Source organism: Pseudonaja textilis, chromosome 6 (assembly GCF_049901715.1).
Source record: "Pseudonaja textilis isolate UNSWEBS1 chromosome 6, rPseTex1.2, whole genome shotgun sequence".
In the NCBI taxonomy this organism is placed as follows: Eukaryota; Metazoa; Chordata; class Lepidosauria; order Squamata; family Elapidae; genus Pseudonaja; species Pseudonaja textilis.
In genome coordinates this window covers 19,106,774-19,121,000 of record NC_141995.1, presented here as the reverse complement: position 1 = coordinate 19,121,000, position 14,227 = coordinate 19,106,774, and the positions used below count along the sequence as shown (strand labels likewise).

General features: G+C 35.6%; 1 protein-coding gene across 6 annotated transcripts in view; it reads left to right on the top strand.

The window, feature by feature from the left end:
- LEF1 (lymphoid enhancer binding factor 1) overlaps window positions 1-14,227 on the top strand; it is a 102,739-nt gene that overhangs the window by 61,693 nt on the left and 26,819 nt on the right. For 3 of the 6 annotated variants that reach the window (XM_026698235.2, XM_087935957.1, XM_087935956.1), the window contains 3 exons: window positions 6,602-6,692; window positions 8,632-8,715; window positions 13,125-13,247. In XM_026698235.2, coding sequence (XP_026554020.1) covers window positions 6,602-6,692; window positions 8,632-8,715; window positions 13,125-13,247 — 298 coding nt within the window. The remainder of the gene's footprint in view (window positions 1-6,601; window positions 6,693-8,631; window positions 8,716-13,124; window positions 13,248-14,227) is intronic. The other 3 variants (XM_087935955.1, XM_026698233.2, XM_026698232.2) reach the window with 1 other exon arrangement.

Below are 14,227 nucleotides of genomic sequence, written 5' to 3'. Positions count from 1 at the left end.
TCTCTGTATTTAACTCCTACATTTAACTTCCTTCTAATTTATTCCATCCATGAACAAACCATAAATGCTAATGCTTCATATATTTGAAGAGACATACCTTGATCAAAAGAAGTTGATGCCCTAATAATGTAGACTTTAAAATAACAGAAGCCTGTATTTTTCCTGTAACATTACTACCTCTCTGGAAACTGAAAGAGAAAGATAATATCGTTTAAAGTAAATATTGTCAGTTATATAAAACATGTGATGGTTTTATAATTGTAAGCTTGTACAAACTAGTGCGCAATTTTATCACCATTTTACCACTGTCTGTCCACTGCACGATGAAGGCCTCTTCTGCATGTTTCCAGCCAATACAGTCCTGAGCTTTCTTTATTGGGTCTGCAATACTTCCTGATGTTGTTGATCCATCTTGTTTTATGCCTCTTTCATGGATGCTTTTTACCAAGTGCGATCCATTCTATGACTACCTTGGTCTACCTGCCATCAGTTCTTCTTGCTCTGTGACCAGCCTGTTTCCAATTCAATTCTTTTACTTTCTTGATGACATCATATACTTTTGTTTGTTCTCTAATCCATGTGCAGGTCTTTCTATCTTGTCTTGTAATGCTGAGCATGTATCTTCCCATGGCTCTTGGTGACCCTCTCCCCCAGCTTTTGTATGAGTAATATGTTAAAACTTTTATTAAATGTCTCTTAACTACATTTAAGTAGTTAAATAATATGTTACAGAATAATCCACTATAGGTAGGCTTTATCCACCGAGTTTGGGGAACCAGTGTATTTGTGAAGGTTTTTCTGTATAGCCATGGTTTGAGCCTTGTTTTTTATTTTATTTTTTAATGCATACATAAAATGTCAGATGAGCTTTGTGTACATATTAATTACACTTTATAAGGATTAGGATTAAGTGTCCATGTAATGTATCTACACCTCTTTCTCCTTGATCAGTCATGATGGATCTTGCTGAGTAAGCCCGGTCACAAATGGTTCCCCTGTAGCAGCTGGCCTTCATTGGAGTAGCCTGCTCAATTGGTGATGGAGGAAGTCCTTAGTGGTTTACACTGACTTCTCTATTCCATGGGAGTGGAAGGGCTTCTTGATTGCACTACCAAATGCTAATGCTGCCTGCAAACCATTTCCAGTTCATTCCAGCGATAGTGCTTGTGGTTGGGGAGTGTTCTGTTCTGCAAATCCTCTAATCACAGCACAGGCATTTGTGGCCAGAGTTCCTTCTATGATCAAGAAAAAGATGATGCTAGCGGGAGAAAGGAGAAGGGATGTAATCATAGAAGAAAGAAAAAGTTTGGTCTCCACAATCTAGTCCTTCAATTCCCTTAGATTACTGAAGGAGACTATTTATAAATAATTAGAACCATCAGTATTGGTTTATTCTCTAATCAAGAAAATATATTTTGTACAATCAAAATGATTGAGGTCAAAAAATTGCTCAGTCAAGAATTCTCCAGGTTTACCATTACCCTCTCAAATGAAAAAAAATATATGAATATATGTGTCTTCCCATGAAAAATAAATGTAATGGTGGCTGGCTTAGGCAAGAAATAAATATCCCACTTATTTGTAATAATTAAATTTGAATCTGTGTGTCAGGTAAAGCAGTAATAGATTCCTGCAACTTTAAAAATTGAAGCATTTATTAGAAATGAAGAAGCAAGAACAAACCATCACATATTTTTAAATGAAAAAAAAGATCTTATTTTTGAATATTTTCTGAAAAAATTGAATTCATTTTCGAACCAATCACTCTTCCCCCCCCCCCCTCTTCTGTCATGTACTTTTCATTTATACCTTATGCTCTTTATAGCAACAACCAAAGAAAACCCTAACTTGCATAAATAGCATGTTGCAAATGGAACCTTTATGGACATAGCTTTCTCACTTTAGTCTCTTCTCATTTATTTGTTGTTCTCATTTTGTGCACTGATTCCAAGAAAAGACATTTTTGAGAAATGAAAGTTTCATCCATTTCAACTGCATTAAAATCCACAAAACACAGTTCTTTGATCAAGCAAATCAACAATTTTTAATATAATGATGGATTTTATCAGGCATTTCAAAAGGTGTTGTATTAGTTGAAGAATATAATATTGTTCATAGAACTCTTCTATCCTTGTTAAGAGAAGGAACAAAGTGGAACAACCAATCCATAAGCATAATAGAATTTACAGATCTGAGCTCAACTAATATGCCTAGAGTGACTTTGAACGGTGATTGAGACCCCTCTCAAAGTTATTTGCAATTGCCAGTGGTTATGTGAGTTCAAGGACTCTTATGCTAAGCCAAAACAAAGCAAACTATGTTGTGGTTTAGTGCAATGCATAAAACCCCCATCTAATATGCATGAAAATAGCGAGAGGTGTTTTACTTCTCAGGATGATGAAGCGCAAAGTAGAAGAATTGAAATAGACATATAGTATTATTTCAAGTTATTCACATATCCAAAGCTCTACAGTTTTCTGACTCTTTTTCTTAAAAATCTGAGATTGTTTTAGCTATTACCTCTCGGTAACTGAGACTAATATTGTGCTGAAAGCTCAAAGTAAATAGGAATAGTGTCACATGATGTCTTATCTTGGCTGATAATGTGAAACTAAAGCATATGCATGCATAGAATCCTCCAAGCATTTATGATCTTTAATCATATTATTTCCTGGCACATGAAGGAGTGCTTTTATTTAGCCTCTATTGCCTGGAGATGCCTAGAGTGATTCTTGGTAGGTGCAGTAGAAAAGTACTATGGAATGGATAATTTGCCTATGTGGCTTCAATAGTATCTGTGTTTAATATATAGTATCCTGCCCATATGCCCTACTGTAAAAGAAAAATTTTAAAATCTTTTCTTAAACATTACCCTATGAAGCATCAGTAACATTAGTCTTTTTATTAAGAATTAAAGTGATTTTTAGGTCACAGATTTCTTTAAACTTTTAATATACTGAGACCTCAAGGAAAATAATAATTGGATGTGTTGTTTGTAGGAGATTTAATAAAAGGTGAAGGAGATTATAAACCAAGCAAAATAAGATTTATAAAGCAAAATAAGATTCGCCGTGTACACAATTAATTTATTGCTCCTTGCTACTTGGTGTAGGGGTGAGTATGAGCATAGCTAGTAAGTGCAGACAAGTAGTTTTGAACATTTCCTGTATAGTTGAATGGCTGGCTGGATGTTTATATAAGGCAGCTGCAAGAAGAATGGAGTTCTCATTAATTGCACTTTCTTAATTGAATTTTATACTGTAGTTGGTCCTTCAAAACCAGGGGTGTTAAATTCAAGATCTGCAGGCCAAATCTGGCCTGCGGGCTTCTTAGACCTAGCCCATGGGGCCATCCTGGAAATTGCAAAGGACTGGCCCACAGTCAGTGGGCCAGTCATTTTTGCTAGCAAAAATGGGGCATGAGGGGCCACCTGCAGCCCCCGCATGGCCAATTTTTGGCATGGGTGGTCTCCTGCAGTAGCCTGCTGGCCAAAATGGGATGTGGGGAGGGTGACCCTGCTGTGACTCATTTTTGGGCCCACATCCTGTCTGCTTCCCACCTGGCCGGCCCGTGGAGGTCAACTACGATGCTGATCTGGCCCTTCCAAGAAATCCAGTTTGACACCCCTGTTCTAAATGATCTGATCACTTGTCCCTCTTATTATTTACAATGAAGGACTTAGATATAAAATAAGATACTTGTTTTGTTTTTCGTTTCTTCCTTATCTTTATGGTCTTTGTGAGCATCATATCTCCTTGGGATATGAAATTTAGATAGAGCGTGAAGACCATAGGGCTCATCTGGGGTTCGGATTACTTTTAATCCTTAAGGTGATTTTTAGAATTTGTAGAGTAGGGTTTGTTTATTTTTTACATTTTTGAGGGTGTGAATTGATGGATCATTTCCAGTGAAACCTCCTTAGTCTGTTCCAAAAATATTAATTATTACAAGAGTGACCTTGGCACCCAAGAGTCGACATGATGAGGAGCTTAGTCAGAGCTGAAGTGAGACTCAGAAGATAAATGAATCATATCAAGTATGACCATTTCAGGCCTGAAAATGATTTTTAATTAACCACTGATCCTCAGTGGTAGCAAGTTCATAAAAGCTGTACACAAGGGAACCATATAAAATGTATAAGCAGCAATTTACAAAATCGAATAAGTCTTTCTGAAACTGCTGCTTTCATTCATCCCCCCGGCCTCTTCTTATATATTTAGCTGTTCAATATGATTTCTCAATCTATTAAAATCACACAAACTCTACTACTTTATCACTTGTGTATCATATAACTTCTTCCTTTTTTTTCCTTTTTAAATCAGAGAGAAAATCAATCAAGAAATGTAAAAACTACGAGTCTTGTAGCATAAGCTTTTCTGGGCCAGACCCTACTCCATCAGACACATGAAGCAGTCACCTAATGGGTAGGTATATATATCCTAGTACAGAGAGAAGGAAATTGATATCTATAGAGAGAAGAGTAGGGGGAGAGGCCCAGTGGTCAAGCAATGAAAGAGGGGGTGGGCGGTGTAATCACAATGCCATGCAGAGCGCAACTGATTACTCAATGCAATCCAATTTTACACAAACTTCTGAAGAAAAGGCGTATTTTTTTAAAAAAGAACTGGAGTCTTACATAAAGGCCTATTTTTCTGTGAGGTTGCAATGGGCAACTTATTTCCAGTCAACGGAATCCATTTATATTTTGCTTATGTGTTTTTCAACAGAAAAGAAGAATCTGTAAAAAAAAAAACTACTGTATAACATTGTGCACTCACCTCTTAACCAATCTATTAACATTAGATGTTAAAGCTGAGTGCCATAAAAATGCTGCAAAAGTTTTCCCATAAACGCTTGGAAGAACTAATAAAATGACTGCCGTATTTAATAGTTTTAGTAAGGATATTAGTACCTACTCCCAAGTGCCTTTCCTCTTTTCAAGATAGATTGATGGCATCTTCACCTGCATTCCCTCAGTAAATATGTCCTTAAAGCAACTCCACTCTCCACAGCAGAGAAGCAGAAAAAAGCATGATGGATTAACATCATCTTAAAGTGATATGCCTCTACCATAGTGTACTGAAAAGCCTGCAGCCAGATCCTACAGTATAATTGTCTTTTCTCCATTCTTTTGGTCATAAACATCTTTCTCCAGGAATTGCATCAGAAATTCTTAAAACTCAATTTTAATTTGAGAAGGTAAAGGTAAAAATAGATTGACAAGATCTGGCCAAGTGCCCAAGGTATATCTTCTATAGGACCATCCATATAGGGTAATAGCATATTGCTTGCTAGCCCTTTGTTGACACTATTTTGTGCATCCTGGAAGATGGTCATTGATCCTTATAACTTTAAATGAATGCTCGTCCTTCCTTAGAATCTGTACCCAAGTCTAAAACAGGGTACAACACTAATGGGCTACCTAACGTAAGTTAAATTGTGATGCCACTTCTGTTCCATCCTACCTCAATAAAACAATATCCGCCATAAAATTGAGAATTCATTCATCTGTCCATCATCCATTCTATGATAAACAAAACAAAGGTTTTCCTAATTCAGGAAGACAAATAAAATTGGAAGCTGCTTAATTTGGTATTCCTGATGAAACTATTGCCCTCTTACATGATTTTATAGTGTTTGTGTGCTATACCTGTTCATAATCTACTAGTGATTCCACTAGTCACAAATGAGTCATACTCATTCTGATTTGTGTTCTGCATAATATTGTGGTGCATCTACTTTCTTGTGCAGTGCTTGACCTTCTGGCTTTGCTCTGGACACCTCCTTCTCTTTGTACCTAGGGTATATGTATACACATTTACCTACTGAGGTGACTATGTATTTGGTTTATGAAAACTTATTTCACAAAAAAATGATAGATACTAAGGTGCCAGTTAACTTTTTGACTATTAATCATATCAGGTTGAGGAACTGCAATCCTTATTTAGGAAAGCTAACCAAATTTGTCACATGATTATAGAAATGGCTAATATAGTGTCTAGTTTCAGTCATTTAATTTAATTCCAAATGATAGTATCTAGGAAACTGATTGTTTCACTGGATGAAGTGCTGGCTTTTAATCTGTTCTCATAAAAGATCCAAATCTGGTGTTCAATCCTTCAGTGTTCCTGAAGACATAGAGTTGGACCCAGCCTGAGTAAGTTACCCGAGATCAATATCAGCTACTTGACATCAGTACAAAGTTAATTGAGTACCATTGATTTATCTCTTCTAAAGGGTCTGTATTCAAAAAAGATTTGTGATTATATTACTTATCCTCTAGGTTGGATGAAATTCTTAAGTTTTAATTTTGGCTATGACACTAGTTAAGGACTAACAATTTGGAAAATATAAGGCTAGGGTAGACAAAAGTAGTCTATGGCATGCACTGTTGGGGGGAAATATCTACTTAAACTGCAAACTCAATCTTTCTTTTCATAGGTTTTTAGTTAAATGGTTCTATTTCCTGTTTTATCATGGGTTGTTTATCCCTTTTTTAATGCCACCTATCTCTCCTACAAAGAGACTTTGGGCAGCTTACAGGTTATTTTTTATACTCTTTAGGCTAAAGTGATCATTTACATTCTGTACTTTTTAACAGGCATGAATCGGCATCCCTCAGGTCCTGATATTTCCACCTTTTATCCCTTATCTCCTGGCAGTGTTGGGCAGATAACCCCACCACTTGGCTGGTAAGAGCTTCCTGTTACTTCTGAGTCACACTTATGTATTTTGTGTTATGTACATCTAGTGCAAGTTTGTTGACTTGAGACATGACTCATTTTAAAGCAATTGTAAGGTTTCTATTTATTAAATAACCGAGCACAATTATTTATAAAAAGTATGGAAATATAGCTGGCTTTGCAGAGCAACCTACTGATAGTAGATTGGACTCTAAAAACAATGTGATGTTCTTAAATGAAATCCACTGCACAATTCCCAGACTCTATGGCTTGAATAGTTTGGAGCCTGATAATATGTCTTAGTATTTGGATTTGTAAAATACACAAGTGCCACTGAATACATGCAGAGTGCCCCATTACTACTAAATAGCCATGATGCGTATGTTCATTTTGCGTTAATTTATCTTCAATGTAACAAATGATTCAAATTTGTAAAATTCTTCAAGTCAAAATCTCCTTTATGAAGGAGGAATGCCCAATTTGATTCAATGTATTAAATGTGTTCTTTGTTTAGATTAAGCTGAAAAAATAGCAATTGAGTTAATTGAGTTTGACTGCTTGGAAGAAGAAATTTTATGAAAGGTAATCAGGTGCAGTATTGCTTAGCAAGAGTGTATCAGAAATAAACAAATAGGAAAAAAAGAATTGTAGTGATTTATTTTTTTGTAATTTTTAGATAATAATAGTGGGCTAATGAGTTATCTCTATACCTTTTTTGACAATTTATTTTGGGAGTGATTCTTGTCATTTTGGCAAAGCTGAAATTAGACAGCAAAACTTCATGTCAAAAATACTAAAATATTTGAATAAACTTTTTTAATTGGAAGAAAATTAAGAGAGCCAAGTGTTTGATGGCCAAGCTTTTTTATATTATTGTGTCTGTTTTTACACTAGGGAAGGCTTTTTTGGAGTGTGGGAATAGATTTAGTTCCAACTTTTAAATTTTAACAATTATTTGCTTCTTTGTATGTGCATTTGTTCAAATAGAATTAAAAATATTGATAATGTGAATAGTGTACAGCACATAATGCTCTTACGTTTCTGCTTATTGCTGTACTGTATGGTTGATATTTGAATTGTGTGTGCATAATTGTGTACATGTGCAATGGTCTAACCTTCCGTGCGTGCACAGAAGTTGATTTAAGTGTGAAGAGTGCCATGGTGAGAATAAGAAAGAGCCAGCAGTTTTGAAATGCCAGTTTTTTAAATCTGTCGATCAATAGCTCTGCTTGAAATAGAACTGAGTGTACTCTTTCAAAGAAAATTCAATTATTCTCTCTGAAGTTGATACACAAGTGTGTTAACTTCTATTCAGAAATTGCATTAATTCATGATGGGGGGAAAAACAATGTAAACTAAACATAAAAGATTCAAAATATTTGAAAATTCAAACTGAACTATTCGTGTATCTATTCAGAAGAACAGAAGTTCATATTAGAAATTTCTTTGTATTTCAAGTTTTTGTTTTGCATTCAAACTGCATGAACTTGGGCTGTGTACATACATTGGATCTGATTTCAAGAAGATGCTTCAGGCAGTTTGTTGTATGCAAACAACACTCTCCAATGCTTCACAACATGGGAAAAAACACAGTTGCTTAAAATATAACGTATAGTTAATGCTTTTGTTCGAGTCCAAGAATCCTAGGATTTTTGAGAATGTCCCTTTACCAGAAATAGGTAAAGCTATTGGTTCCCTCTGCCTGATCTCTCCAGTTTGGCTCCTCCTCTTTCTGCCATGGGAGTGGCTAAACAATACAGATTCCCAGTTTGTTACTATTTTAATAATCATAATATAGCAAGAATAAATGCTAGTTTATTTGTTTTTATGAAGTGAAGAATAAGCTACTTGGGTTATTAGATGGTTATCTCTTTATTGGTGTTTGGAAAAAGGCAGATTCACTTCTGTTGCATTATAATTGATGGGTTGCTTTCTTCTGTGACCTCAGGCAAGGTCAGCCTGTATATCCCATCTCAGGTGGATTCAGGCATCCCTACCCATCCTCACTTTCAGTCGACACTTCCATGTCAAGGTAGGTGTAGGTGGAGAATGACTGGCTCAGGAGTGAATGCTGTACTTGGAAGGGAATTGGCTATACTGCTTTGTCCTGGTGACTGCCTTTGCTTGCTCTCTCTGCCCCATTAGCTAAACTGCATTTAAGTCTCCATGTACAATATTGTATATACAATACTGTGCATATACAGCTTGCTATTATCATTGGCTGATTAAAAGACATCAAATCTGTGATACAGCAATCTTACTGAAACCAAAGAGAGTATTAGTTTTGTCAGCACAAGTGCAATGAAATCATTGTATATAATGACTGAAAATAAAACCGTTACTTTTTACAATTTGCTTTGTATTCTCTCTCCTTTCTCTGCAGTATTCTATTTAACTATAGAATGCAAGATGGGAAACCCTTTCCCAGGCTCCAAACTATTTTATAATTAGGCAGAAGAAGCTGTGTAGACACGGTTGTATTGCTGTACAATAAAGAACTTCAGTGCAAGCAGGCAGCACTAACTAGGTGTTGGTGGTGGCATCATTTTGTATCATTCTTATCTTTCTGTGGTATTAAAATGTGGGATCTATATGCTGTGCTTGGTGTATCCAAAGGTTGCTGTAATTTTCTATGTATCTTATATCAGTAAAATGCAACATACAAATAAAAACAAATTAACACATTTGCTTGCTGGGTGTGTGGGATACATGTACTGTTTGCAATTAAATCACACTTTTTATTTCCTCCCATTTACAATTGTGCCAGGCTCAATAAATCTTTTTCTAATATGATATTATCATCTTATACTTTTTTCTGTCAAAATGTTTATATGAATTAATGCAACATGTGAGGTTGTTTTACATATGAAGTATAAAAGGACTACATGAGGCTAAATAATAAATATCAGACTAATACAAGGACACTATTGTCATGTTTAACAGTTAATACAGTTCAGTGTAATTTGGCCTTAACAGAATTAGCTAAATCAGGGTTCCCCTATGTTGTATTCTCCTGATATACTATATTTCAACACTAGTTGGTACTAATATGCCCATCTTAATATTCTCATCTGGGCTAGAGTGGTTCTCAACCTTTTCTTTAACACGGACTCCTTTAAATACTTTTTGTGGCCCTGGATCATGGCCAGGCAGCCCCAAGACTTAATTCAATATTTAAACTATAACATTCCTTCAAGTCTTTGTGGAATCCCTGTGATGACATCACGCCCCTCCCCCCCCAAGTTGATCAGACAATATTATGCACAAAAAGCAAGAACGAGTAAAGTAAAGAAAGTAAAGAAGAAAAGCAGTTTAAACTAGTTTGCATCAGCAATATTCACCTTTCTATCTTCTTCAAAAAATCCTATTTTCTTTAAATTTCTCATCATTCTCTTTCTAAGAATCTCATCAAGTACTTTCTTTCATGCTGTCGATCCCTTTTTTATCCCTCCTTTATTTAACAAAGCTTCATTCTTTACAGCATCTTTTCTAGCTTTATCCCAAGTTTAATAATCTTATTCTGTGCAGATTAGGATCTCTGAACAGACACTATTTGGCAAACCAACATACTCTTGCCCACATTCTGGCAATTACTTTAGTAGTGTATTGACATGCAAAGGATGCTATCCTTGTCAATATTAAAGTTGAAGTCTGGCACATCTGGACCAATATTTGATGGGAGAAACTAATCTTGGCCAAATAAAGAGAATAATTGGTTGCCCATCACTGCCACCGCCACCTTCATTATGATGATCTTAAAACATTGGGGCGCTCTTGATTATATCTATTCACTTTATACACGTTCCCCAGATATTTATAACATTAGCATAATGGTCTGCTGTTAAACTTGTAATAATTTGAATGGCTTCACTGTTATGAAGTACAGAAAATTCTGCTGGAATCGTGAAAAGTTATTTAATATTTACTGGAATACTTTTTTTTTATTAATAAAGAAGTGAAGAGATAGCGTGAGGTAGGATGTATGCTGAAAATCCTTTTCAGTGTAATGTGTAAAACTGCCCCAAATAGTCCTTGTGGTATGCAGTAGCTATTTTGAGGCACACCTCAGTGTGTAACTCTTTTAATGTCTGAGAAGAGAGAAAACCTGCATTTCATTATATACAACATTGCAATTCCAAGTTCCTAGTATTATATTTTCTTCTAATTACTTTGATTGGATGTAACCATGCAAATCTGCACAGGAGTGCATGTAAGAATTAATGGAGTGGTAGATCTCAGTTCAACATTTCCATACATGTGTGTCAGAAACAATAACATTCTACTTTATTGTATATACATGAATTATGAACTTCGGCAGAGTGGCAATTGGGATCTTTTAGAGCTTACATAATTGTTTGATGAGAGCCACACATACACCATACTGGGAAACTAGGAACATCTCCCTCTAAAATCTTCCGGTTCGTTTTCAAGCATTACAACATCTGCAATTTCATATTTGAACAGGCCGTGTTTATCCAATATTTTTATTTATTTCTTCCTCCCAATTTTGATTTAAAGTATCTCAACTTTCTTCAAAACTCCTTAAAACTGTTCATCAAGATTTCATACATTCTCTTGTGATGGGCAATTGGCCAACTTTATGGTCTTAAGTGCCCTGTTTCACAACTACCTGCATTGTAGGAATTAACAATTCCCCCTCGCATGGACTTATTTGCTTGGTGAGAGTTACACAGTAGACCTATGTAAACATCACCAGTCATTTATTAAACAGGCTCATCACACTATTTGTTCTTGAGCAAGCTTTATGGATCGCAGACTCTGAAGCTCCTCACCTTCCTCCAAGCCTCCTCCGTGATGGTAGTTATGTTCAATGGAGCCTTTATCTCTTTGAGAGATCAGCAGGATTCTCCATGGTTTGACATTTAGCTAATATTTGCATTGGATAAAATGTCTATAAAGGGTTTAAACTAAAGGTTTTAAGAAGCTTGCCCTGCTCAATTCCACCAAGGCTAAGAAATAAGATAGGAGTAAACCTTCTCTTGTCAGGCTGAGTTCCAGTTGCAATAACTCAAGTTTCTTTTAAGTGTGGATGTCTTAAATTCTATTATCACCCATTCTTGCTATTGAAAAATTTTCCAGTTTATACTCTGAAGTGTTTCATATAAGCTCTTCTACATACTGGAGCCTTTCCTTCTCTATGCATTATTACATCTGCGCTCATGTGGATAGGCATCTTATAAAAAGAGCCTTGTTTCATAAAGAATTAACTGTAAATACAGTTCTTTGAATGGCATCTATACATTCTCATAGCTTGTTCTGTTATTTGGTCCGGGCAACTTTTAGTACTGGATTTGTTGTGGTGGCTTTTTATTTATTTATATCCCACCTTTATTATTTTTATAAATAGCAAATCTAATATTCCTTCCTCCTCCTATTTTCTCCACAACAACAACCCAATGAGGAGGGGTTGATTTCTAGGCCAATACATTAACCGCTACACAAAACTTGGCCTGGTAGGAACCATGCCAATGTTTGTGTACACAGGAGTAGCATCCTCTCCAAACAAGTCTGTAAGCACATGTGAATAATTCTTGTGTGAGCATTCACATATGACTACTCAAAAAACTATCATTACAGGTACATAACATAGCAAGTTATTTTGGAAAATGAGGCTTTGCTGTCCCAGTAATAATGAGATAATTTTTTCTTCTTTTCAGAAGCTTCCCCACCTCTTCATGGCACTCAGAAATGTGTGCATTCTCTATCTTTAACATAGATAGGCTGTGTCCCTGCACACATTTATAATATATACCATGTATACTAATAATAGATAACATACCAAAAGGCCAAAGTGCACGTGTGCAGTCTCTTAAAAGATCAGTTATAGAAGCAGCCACCTGGGAAAGGGACAATGTTCAATATTGAAGGACAATAGTATCAGGAGGATGAGTGGTGAGTGTATCATGTGCCTTAGGAGTGAGTCACATATCATAGAGACAAGATAAATATGATTGAACAGATTGATCCTGGGATTTAGATTATTGGAAAGTTATAGCTTCCTAAGGAAATGCATTTTTTTCCCCAATCTTATTTTCTTCCTGCATGATCATTCCTCCTTTTTTTTAGCTGGTGGTGGGTAACCTTAATATCATATGTATGTGAGAAAATATTTTGATGGGTCTAGGATGAAATCAGCATTGTGTGTCCTACTGTATATGTTTTTAGAATTGTTGGAGGCATTGAATTTCTTTGTATATAATACAAGATATCTACTGCAGCATTTCTCCAGGATTAAAGGACAAAAATAATCCTGTTTATTCTGCCCATATCTTAGTTGTCAAATATAGGCATCCTAATATTTTTGCTGCTAACCCAATATGAAATATTTCTTCCAAGGCTTCCTTATGATTCATATAATTGTTCAATGCAATGCTAAAATTGCCATTATGAAAAAGACATGCCCTTTTTCATCCTTTGTAGGTTTTCCCATCATATGATCCCAGGTCCTCCAGGACCCCACACAACTGGAATCCCTCACCCTGCAATTGTAACACCTCAAGTCAAACAAGAGCATCCACACACAGACAGTGACTTAATGCACGTGTGAGTTGGACTTTTCCAAGTCTTTCAACAATCCTTAATCTGCATTGCCCAGGAACCAAGTGGACATGTCAATAGTTGTGATGGAGAGCTTTCCCCTCCCCTACTTATCCTTAAAATAAAATGTTGGATATGTGCCTAAGTTATGAATATAGCCTTGTATTTTCTAGGTATTTTACATACCCAGAATATATGGCCCTTTGGCTATCCTTATCTATCCCATGTGAGGTCAATCAAAAATTAGAAATCAAATGTAAATAAGTGTACTCTATGCACACAATAAAAATTGCATTGCTGTTCTTTTGAAAGTGGCTGCTACATTTTTTTCAGCTTACATATATGCATGTGTGAGGCACCTTCCCAGCCCTATTGATTTGGCCCTTCACAACATCCCAACTTTTCATGTGGCCCCTTGGGAAAATTAATTGCCCACTCCTGACCTTGAATATTGAAGCTGTTTACACTGAGATAACTCATTTAGTATCAAGTTAAATGAAAGTCTTTCTGATATTCTGATTTTAATATGATTCAAACCTAGATGTGCATTGTGAAATGGATTATGGATTATCAAAATTTATCTATCTCACATTAGCATGGAGAAATAAAAATATTTGCATAACTGCAAATATGTCTTCTTTGGATGGAGGCAATACTTGTGGAATCTCTTTCTGATTTTCTATTCTCAGTTTTAAGTGTTCTTATGATTTACCTAACAAAGGACTATAGTTTAAAGATATCATATTTCAAGGAAAAATAGGCGTTATATTAAAAAAGCACAATTAAATACAAATTAAATATATAATTTTTAAGAAATTAAATGTTATAGATTAACACAGATGTGGGACATATTCGTAACACTGCCAAATAAGACCAAAATTAGATTGCTTTTGACTTGGTCATAGATAGAGATAAAACTCTTTTAAGTGACAGTAATCCCCAGAGTTAGCCTCATATGTATTTTGGGGACTTGAATTTTGTTTTTT